The sequence below is a fragment of the Python bivittatus genome, unplaced genomic scaffold (assembly GCF_059951505.1).
Source record: "Python bivittatus isolate LINGU-HERP-01145 unplaced genomic scaffold, Pbiv_v1 ctg000610_np1212, whole genome shotgun sequence".
NCBI classification, from domain to species: Eukaryota; Metazoa; Chordata; class Lepidosauria; order Squamata; family Pythonidae; genus Python; species Python bivittatus.
In genome coordinates, this window is record NW_028277088.1 from 20,289,140 (window position 1) to 20,299,183 (window position 10,044).

General features: G+C 38.9%; 1 protein-coding gene across 6 annotated transcripts in view; it reads left to right on the forward strand.

Annotated features, from left to right (window-relative positions):
* RSU1 (Ras suppressor protein 1) overlaps positions 1–9,514 on the forward strand; it is an 84,580-nt gene extending 75,066 nt beyond the window's left edge. For 4 of the 6 annotated variants that reach the window (XM_088150451.1, XM_088150452.1, XM_088150454.1 and 1 more), the window contains one exon: positions 3,403–3,883. In XM_088150451.1, the coding sequence (XP_088006577.1) occupies positions 3,403–3,505 (103 nt within the window). In that variant the 3' untranslated portion in view covers positions 3,506–3,883. Of the gene's footprint in view, positions 1–3,402; positions 3,884–8,535 lie in introns of those variants that run through there. The other 2 variants (XM_088150455.1, XM_088150456.1) reach the window with 2 other exon arrangements.
* The last annotated feature ends 530 nt before the right edge of the window (positions 9,515–10,044 follow it).

Here is a 10,044-nt window from a genome sequence, read left to right on the forward strand (position 1 = left end):
CTGCAACTGTTCAGGGAATTTTTATTAAGTAAAGGCATCATTAAAGTGGACAGAATGATGAAGTTTAATGAGCATCTTTCTCCCTTATTGTTAGTTTTGCTTTTGCAGCCAGAGTACTCTCATTTGTTACTCTCAGTGGGCAGGATAGAGAATCCAGCAAGCTTTTTTAGCGAGTTGGATACCTTTTTTAAAAGAGAGATTTGCATATTTCATCTGGTAGCATTTCTCAGCGAGTACGTATTTATAATCACCTCTATAACCAAAAAAAAAAAAAAAAAGCTTGAAAAATCTTATTAGCAGGAGTTTTTAAAAATATATTTTCAGATTGACATTAAAATCTGGAAAACAATGTACTGTACCCATTTCCTTAATAAGAAAGCTGTATAGATCATAATGTATACATCACAGGTCTGGCTGTCCAGTGGTTTAGAAAGACTCTGCCATTTCTCAGTTACAATTATAGCCCCATTATCTTTTTAGTTTCTTATGTGGGGAGCTTATAGGTAGATCCTAGTTCTACACAGAATTCTTGCTCCAAGAGACTTGGTAATAATATATATGAAAAGCATTTTGAGCTTGTATTGGATCACAGGCTGAATATGAGTCAGCAGTATGATAAGGGTTCTAAAAAGGCAAATGCAGTTTTAGGCTGCATCAATAGATGTACGGTTCATAAAGCTTGGCAGATCTTTCAGGAAAAGTGCTTCAAAGGTTTCCTAGCAGTTTCCATGCACACTCACTTTGCTTTTGGACACACAAAGAGCTGGGAGCAGCTTCTCTGTATGCATGTATGTGCACAGCCACTTTTCAAGTGGAAACAGACACATGCAGCCAGCTAGGAACAGTTTCCACTTCAGTCTGTAAAGTGAGGGCTGCTGTAATAATTCAAAAAGAGGTGCTTTGTATTCATTGCTATGTATTCCAAAGCACCTATTTTGAAGGATTTGCACAGCCCTAATAATTTCTGACTTATTGGGAGTAACTATTACAGTTTTGCTAAAAGTTACTGTGTACAATTCTGGGCACCGAACTTTTAAGATTAAGGGGGGAAAAAACAGATGTAGAGAAGGGTCACAAATATTAGATTATGAAGTTGGAAGTGTGTTAGAGGTCATCTAACTCAACCCCCTGCACAGTGCAAGATTCACTAGAGCATCCTTAACAGTTGGCCATCCAGCCTCTGTTGGAAGACCTCCAATGAAAGAGAGCTTGTGACTTCATTTGTTAGCCTGTTCCATTGGCTGGAAACTTAGATGTCCTTCCTGAGCCAGCTTCCTTCTAGTTTTAATCTTGAAGTTTTGGTGTTGCCCTCTGAGGCAATAGAGAATGAATCCAAAGGACCAGATTCTAAGTCTTACAAGGAGATGTTGAGAGACCTGCCTATATTTAGCCTTCAGAAAAGAAGCTCAAACAGGGATATGCTAGCCCCTTTCAAGGACTTGAAGAGGTATCATAAAGAAGACTTGCCATGCGGGATATGAACAATAGTCTTAAGTTACAGGAAAGCAGATTCTGGTTGAATGTTGTCAAAAATCTCTTAACAGTAAGAAGACAATGGACAATTGGATAGTGCAATCAGTTATCAAGAGAGGTGGTGGGCTCTCTTTCCTACATATGTTCAGGAAAAGCTGATTTCTTCCAACTCTGTGCTTCTGTAGTATAAGGAGCTATTATGCTGTTAGTGCAATGCAGTTATTGTACCCATGCACTATAAACAATTACTTTACCATTATTCTACTGTCATGTCATTGCAAAGGATGTTGCTTTCATTATTGCATCCATGTTATCATTGTCATCATCTAAGAATTTTCTTTTTCCAGCAAATTCACTGAAAGGCTGTATTCTATATTGTGAAATTTGCAGACAAGCCTATGGAGTCCCTCTGTTTCATTAACAAATCCTTGTTCAATTTTGTGACACTAATAGTAATAGAAGAAAAGTTTAGAAATAAGGGTTTAGGGACAGAAACTATAGTATGGTGAGATTTGAATTGGTATACCTCAATTAGTTTTGCTTCAGAGTCCAAACATAGTCATTGATCTTGGCCAGTAATCATGAGTTGTGCCTTAGATCCATTGAGAATCATATATAACTACATATGCATCTCCCTTAACATATTCTCAAGGTTTGATGGCATTGTATACCAGCCTTTCCCAACCTCACCCCTTCCAAATGAATTGGGTTTTGGCCTTTCAGAATTCTGGGAGCCACACCGTAACCAGAGAATGACAATTTGGACAAAGCACTGGGCTGGCCTCCTTTTGCACCTCCCTGATTTAGCAACCTCAGTGCAGTTTTTAAACCAGTTCTTACATCCCAAGATCCATGCTGCTGTCCATTTTCCTACTTACATAATATCCATTTCTTTGATTCTTATCTTCTTCCTAAGTGATGTGCAGATGATGGTTTTATTCAACAAGGTGGAGACCACTCTTAAGGTAAGGAGCTATCAGGTCCTCCATGTTCCCTCAAACAAGATTAATCAAAACCTGCTAGACACACATGGAATTTATGAAGCTACCTTCTTAAGGTTTCCCAGTATTTTCCTCTGTGATTAGTCCCCATAGTCTCAATAGAAACATTTGTTTTGAAGATTGAATGTGTTGAGCTTGGTGGCATATGTGTGATATATAACAGATACCAGATTTTGCTTGCTTTTGTTACCATATTTTATGGTTGGTATGGCTGTTCTCCAAGTAAGAAAGTTTAGAGATCCCTTTCTCTCCTGACACCTCAAACAACCTCCAAAAGACACTTTGTCAAAAGAGCAAGACTTACACTTGCATCCTATTTGTTTTGAAGGCTTTTAATTTTGGTTTAAGTAGGAATTACTCATAAATTATCCATTAATTGCTCTCTGGCGTTCAGTGTAAATCCTCTTAGCCTTAGAATCTATTTAGCTTTCTTGTGAGTGCCAGCAATCTTAATTGCAGGATACTTCGTCAACATTTAATCAGGGGGTCTGTATTAATGTGGCATTGATGTGTTGGTAGCTCTTTTCCAGCAATCCATCATGTGTGAGAAGCCGGCACTGTTGCTTGGTGTCACTTTATCAAGCCCTTGAGTATTCCAGTTAGACCACAAGCTCACTTTCCTTGATATTGCCATTCTATCTTATTAGTTCAGCCCAATTTGTGTCAGTGTCTCCAAACCTTTAAGAATTTAAGAAGCTTTTCTTATTTTGTCCTCCCTCTTGTGTTTCTGTCTCCTTTCTTTTTCCTTCCAACTTCTGTGCCAAAAAATCAAGGCTTGGATATGATAGGGAATTTCAAAACTTGCTGCACTGATTGTTTTTCATAAAATGACATTCTTGCTTTGTTAGACAAAATGTTTTCCATGCTGTGTTGAAAGCCTTGAGTTAGTGATAGGACTAACAGTGTTCTTTGTGCAATCTCTTCACAGCCTCTATGGAAGACACATGCAGGCAAACCCTGAACCTCCCAAAAAGAACAACGACAAGTCCAAAAAGATCAGCCGTAAGCCACTAGCAGCCAAGAATAAATAAGGCATCAGCATATGCCATCCTTCTTGCATTCTTTCTTTTGCATGCGCCTAGATTTTTATGTTCCTGTCAGAGGAAACTCTTGTTTTATAAAGTAAACGAAATAAACATCTTTTTATATTCATAGCTATCAGAAAAGTACAAACTGCCTTCAATAATTAATCCATTGTTAGAAGTATTAACCACTAATTGCTTAAGTTATATAGCCATTTTATTCACCATAAATAATTTAACCTATTCTAGATACATATGTAAAATGCTTCTTTTAAAAAAATAACTAATTCCCATAGTTGGCTACACTTTATTTCTGCATCACATCATGTATCATTCATATTTTATGTTATATTCTAAATTTGTTAATAAAAACCATTTTGTACCATACGTTGCTTTCTTCTCGCCCCTTCTCACCTTTCCAGGAAGTTTCAGATCATTTGATTTCTTTCAGAAGAAGTTTCAATTATGTGTGCAATCTGTTATTAATAAATGTAGCTTTTAAAAAAGCATTTTGGAAGGACCTGTGGTTTGTACTGAGTAAGCCCACTAGCTGATTTAGGCCATTGCAGCCCCCTGTGACTACCAATAGTTCTCCCCAGATCTCAGTAGGTGAGTTACTCAGAATTGCTATTTTGGATTTTTTTATTATTATTATTAAGTGGGTTGCCTTATCTTAATCTAAGATGAGGTGCTGTTTTTTTGGATTCCAGCTCTCATGAACTCCCGTGAGCATAGCAAATGGGATCTATGAGTTGGACTCCAACAACACTGGGCAGTCTGTAGCTTCTCCATTCATGCTTTACCTAGAGAACCTAGACCCTTTTGCCTATAGAACAGAGTGTTCTAATACCGATTTGCTACCATTAAAGTTCAGCTAGTTTGTGCTTTCGAATCTTTTGGCTTTGTTCTTCACTTGACAGCCCAGACGCAAATGTCCTGTGAAAAAGCCAAATTCATTTTTTCCACTCTTGCAGTAGGAAAAGACAGTTAGGGGCGCTGCAGAATCTCAGGCAGATTCTCAGGAGCCCTTTTTACATGTTGGCAAAGAGAATGAATATGGCCCCAGTCCTATGGCATTGTGGACCTATAGGATTAAAGGAGACCCCTCTCAATATTTTCCATTCTCAGAATGCATGTCTGCTGGGAAAAAACACTGTCTTCATTTTTAGTGATAGCAAGCATATTTTCTGAGTCAGTTAAAACATAGAGCTTTCTGTATTAGAAATTACTTCAGCTTCCCTTCTTTTTTTACTGATATGTTATTCTTTCCTTAAGGTTCAATCCTTGCCACCTTCCAATTCTTCATTCCTAAATTTAGGTGAAAACCAGAAAACGTTATCTCAGAAGAGGAGTGCCAGCTACAATTTCTGGAAGAAACTTTCTCACTTGAAGAACAGTGTTCCTACCAATGCCTGATGCTCCTTTAATGTAGCAAAATAAGAGAGGACCATAATAGCACTTCCTTTCCCATGGGGGGATATAGAGGGAGTTGGTTTGAAGGTTTCTGCTTAAATGCGTTGCCAAATGTGTTGCCAAAGGAGGTATCTGTAGCTACATAAAGCCTACACTATCTCCAAACTTAGAAACCGTAGTTGATTAAGCAGCCTCCTTCTTGATCAGAAATAATGTCTTCCTCCCCCTCTTTTCTACCTTTAAAGATCAAGAAAAATATGGCAACACTACAGTACATGAAAGTGCGAGTAGAGTTTTCAATTCATAGCAGTACAGTAGCTAAGCAAGTGGTGACTGAATGTATTCATAAAGTGAATATTAATGTGAGAATTTTCTCCCCATGGTTTCTTGTTCCTGAATTCCATCTTAGCAACCAGCTAAGTATTTGTTCATATGCTGTGGCATGCAGCACCGATAACAATCCCAGTTCTTGTCTGATGTAACAGTAATAAGAGTTAAAATGTCAGGCCCTGTTTTGCTTTCCCACTCAAACACATGCATTTTCTCCTATGCACATGGAGATAAGATGGGTGCTATGTGTTAGCAGAAAAACAGGACACAAATAATTTGACTTCTTTACTCTGAAAAAATGATAAATTTAGGTGAGGGAGAGACAGAAAAGAGACTTGAAGCACCTTAAAGATAACCAAGTCCGTTACAGTAAAAATGTTCAGGAACTAGAGCATTTGTTTGAAAATCAGTAGCCTAAACTAGCTACTACTTCCTGGAAGTCCTAAGTACTCTCACAAAATATTAACAAGACATCCTTAAAAGGTTAAAAAGAAAAGGCTACTGATTTACAAGAAGAAATGGGGAACTGGTAATTAAGGAAAACTAGTCTTTATGTATGTATTTCCTCCTTCAGATGTGAAGTGTATGATTCTCTTTACAAATTGTGCTAATGGGAAGGAGAGGGAAGAGGATAATTTTCCAAGAACTCCAATCCACAGATCAGCCGATTAGACTGCAAAAGCATTTACAGCCCCTTCTGGGCACCATGCACGGTAGAGCAGAACTGAACACTTTGCCTTTATTATTTACTTACTTAATATACTGCTGCTTATTTACAAAATCCCGGAACAATATACTATCGTTACAAAAACCTAAAGTAAAATGGAATTTAAGATAGGCCAGAAAGGAACAGTTAAAAGAATCCACCAAAAGGACAAATGTTAGGTATAAGTAGCTGGGGAAAGTTATGAAAAAGTGCATAAAATGCATTAGGTTGGGACCTGGCATATTATACAGGGAGGGCCACTGCAGAAAAGGCCTCCCTATAGAGGTATAAAAAGATTGATTGATAAATAAAATGTGTCTAGGCCAGTCCATAGCAACCTGCAAACCATGACACAGCATGTAGGATCCTCCATCATTGGAGTCCAATAGAATTAAGGACAATTCTATTGACATGGCTGGCTGGGGAATTCTGGGAGTCGAAGTCCATACATCTTAAAGTTGCTGAGGTGGAGAAACACTGCTTTAGGTCCTCTGAGCCTGAGTTACTAAAGGATGTATATTTCAATGCCTTTACTTTGAATCTCTGCTCCACATCTCATCTTGATCTACCTTAAGAAACATAAAGCCATGTGCCCTCTTGGCAAGTGGCATACAAATCCCTAGATTTCTCTCACTAGCTGAGGAGGGCCAGAAGTTATTCTCCGGAGATAAGCATATGCTCTCCTGGCAAGGGGTCCCTGGCATTCCCCATGGGCGGGATTGCACGCAGGATGTGCTGCCTAAGATGGTGGCTGCCCCCTTACAGGCAATGGGAGCCTTCTGGGGATTGGCAGGAGGGCTTACGTCCCAGTGACTGGGCAGAGAAAAATCACTATGGTGATCATGATCAACTGATCAAGAAGTGCTACATTTATTTATTTATTAAATTTGCATGCCGCCTATCTCCCCCAAAGGGTGACTCTAGATCCCATTGATAGAACATTGCTGTAGGAAGAAAGAGGCCGAGTTGAGATGGGAGGAGAAGAGGCCAAGCTTAGAAGAATGAGCATCTTGGCTTTAACCATCCTGAATCATCTGCAAACTCTGTCTTTCTAGTACTGTTGCAAGGCCTTTTGACTATAAATTTTAATGTCATGTTAGCTGCCTTGAGCCATTTCCCACGTGTATGTATGTATGTATGTGTTACTGGGCAGTTTTGAAGTTAGGTTGCACCTGCGAAAGTTTGTGGATAAAGTCTGGAAAGCGTGATTTCTCTACCATCCTGCATGCTGGTACACCAAGAAGAGACAACTGACAGCCTTTAGGCTGTATGAGGGACTTTCACTACTTTTCCATAGTTCACTCCAAGACTGCCCTGCAAACTTCAGCAGAAAAATGCCATTTTTCAGACTGATAAGGAATTAAGTTCTGAAATCGGCATTTAAGCTTCCATGCTGGGTGTTGTTGTTTTTAATTAGTATAACAGAATTTTAAAATATTTCAAATAAATGTTGTCCCTCTTTAAAAAAGCAACCTTTGATCTCCCAAAATGAAAATGCCGAAAGGCCTGATACTTTCAGCCCAACCCTCTGATGGTGTCATTGCCTCTCCATCCTGTCTTGTGCCTCCTGCTGGCCAACACTTTTTTTTTTAATTTAATGCAACCTCTGGTCACAAAATGTTGCTTGCCTTTTCATTACTTCCTGGACATCTTTAGCTTTGTTTTTCCATTGTGTTTATTTACTGTTCATTAATGGGACTGCAGCTACTTAATATGTAGCTCATGAATCTGGAGCTCAATAGTAATCTATTCTGAAGCTGGACACAAAAATCAAATCTTTGACTTAACACTGGGGCCTTTACAACAATCAGGCCTAGCTGAAACTTAATTGTCAGGAGGTCTATATTTTATGTATTATTAGAATGGGAAGCTGGGGAGACATCCAAAATGTAATATTTATCCTTCATTTGCCCTGGGTACGTTGCAGTGCTGTTAGTTGGAACAGAAAGCAAAATAGCCGATGTGAAACCTTGCACGATTCTGTTCTCTGAATTCCATTGCACAACATACCAGTAACAGCCTAGCCTTCACCTAAAGCCCAAAGTTAGGTCCTGGGGAAATCAAGAATTTATTTTTTTCCTTTACTCTTGCATCTGTCCATTCCAAATAGGGCCAGAAGCAGCTACACAACAAATCCCTTTGAAGGAAGTGTCTAAAATACGATGAAACCCTTTTAAAAAAAACTCTACCTATGAATGATATAACAGATGGGTTCACCCAACACACTAAGCTAAAAAAAACCATTAATGACATCTCTTGTTTTACATTTCTCTTTATATCACCATATTGCTAGGAATCTTCAGTCAATATTTGTGGTCTGCCATGTCTACTCATTCCCATTGTTTGCTAAGAGAGTCTATTCACTGACCTGCGTGCTGCGTATCCATGTGTGAATCTGTCCTGTACCTTCTACCTCTTTGGTCATCTATATCTAAAGTAGAGGTGCACAAGAGGTCCTCCATCTTTTTTTTTTAAAAAGCCTTCATTCAACCTCCAGGATGCTCTCAAAATTTGCCACCAAACTGTATTTTCTACCAAACTGCTCTCCTTATAGGATGGCATTCATGAATTCACTTTATTTTTTTTCCAGACTTATGTCCTGAAAAATAAAGCACAGTTACTGAGTTTAAATATCACTTGAGTCTGCCTGATACTGAATCAGCCTTGCTTCTTCCAATTTGCTGCTGCTTTTCGGATTGACATCTGGCTTCCAAGACACCTGGACTGGGCAAGGTATATCTCATCATCTGTTACCCAAGCTTTTGATTTCACTGCTAAAGAATGAACTTTGTTTAAGCATGTATTCTACCACTGAGGCATGGCTACGTTGTGAGAATTGTGGCTCCCTTTGAAATCCTGAACCAAATAAGCACTGTTTCTCTAATGTGGTTCTTTTATTGATGAGTTATCTTATGCCCCTGTTTGGATGTCCTATCTTCTAACTTCGAGGTATCTTTAGTAGAAATGAGTGGGGTGCCTCATTATATCAAGGGGAAAGTTCTTAGCAGGTGCTCAGGAATGCTTTGATGAGGCTCCAGGTTTTCCAGAGTTGAGCCCTGGTGTTTAAAAGTTTCAGGGGCTGAACTGCTACTCAAATTAAGCTCTGTGCAGATGACAGTGTCGTGCATCACTAACTTCCTTGTGTGACAATTAATCAGCCAAGCCTTTCAAGGAGGACAGGCACACCACTGAAGAGTCATTTTGAAACGCTGTCAAAGTATGAAGGCCTAATGCTGAACAACATCCAGCTACATCATTTGCCTGCATAATTTTATTGACAGTTATTTTTTTTATTGGCTAATCTTAAAAAAAAATGTTGATCGAGCCTAGTGTTAACCATTAGGTGGTATCAAACTTCTATGAGTTTGCTCCTTTAAAACAAAGGGCTTAACCATGTAGCATTTTGATCATGTTAAAATGTTTCTGTCAATTAAAAGTATTCTCTGAAACCACAATGTATATTTGATATCAACTTCTGTGGCAAGCAAGTTTAAATTCATTATATTCCGTAACTAAATGGTGAGTATCGGCAGCTTGAATGAGAAAGCAAATGTAGGAAATCTCCTGATGTGATCCCACAAGGCCGGGGTCATTCACATTCATATTTTCCACCCTCTTCTTTAGTATTCAGCCTTGACTACCCCTGTGAGACTCAGATGTCTATAGAAATGCATGTCTATAGTCTCACAGGGGTAGTCAAGGCTGAACAGACAAGGTAGGTAAGTCAGTAAGTCAACCGAGGAAGTCAAAACAGAGACCTTCTGCTGAAGAAGACAGCAACCAACAGGATCTTGGACAACTGTGTATTGTTTAGGCTGAAACACATACTAAAGCTAGACTGTATCATGACACCAGACCCCACTCACCCACTGCAGAAGCAACAATGACCCCTCCTCCCAAAACAAAAGAAATGCAAAAATCATTGAGAGCTTGAAAGAATGTAGTATCTTGCAAGGATTCAGATTTTCGTGAGCCTTTGCATGAACAGTATTGAAATCCCATGAGATCTATATCTGAATGTCCCAAACTTGAAATTTTTCTCACCAAAAAAATCATGGGATTTCGGTAGCTTTGCATAATAGCTTACAGATTTAAGAAT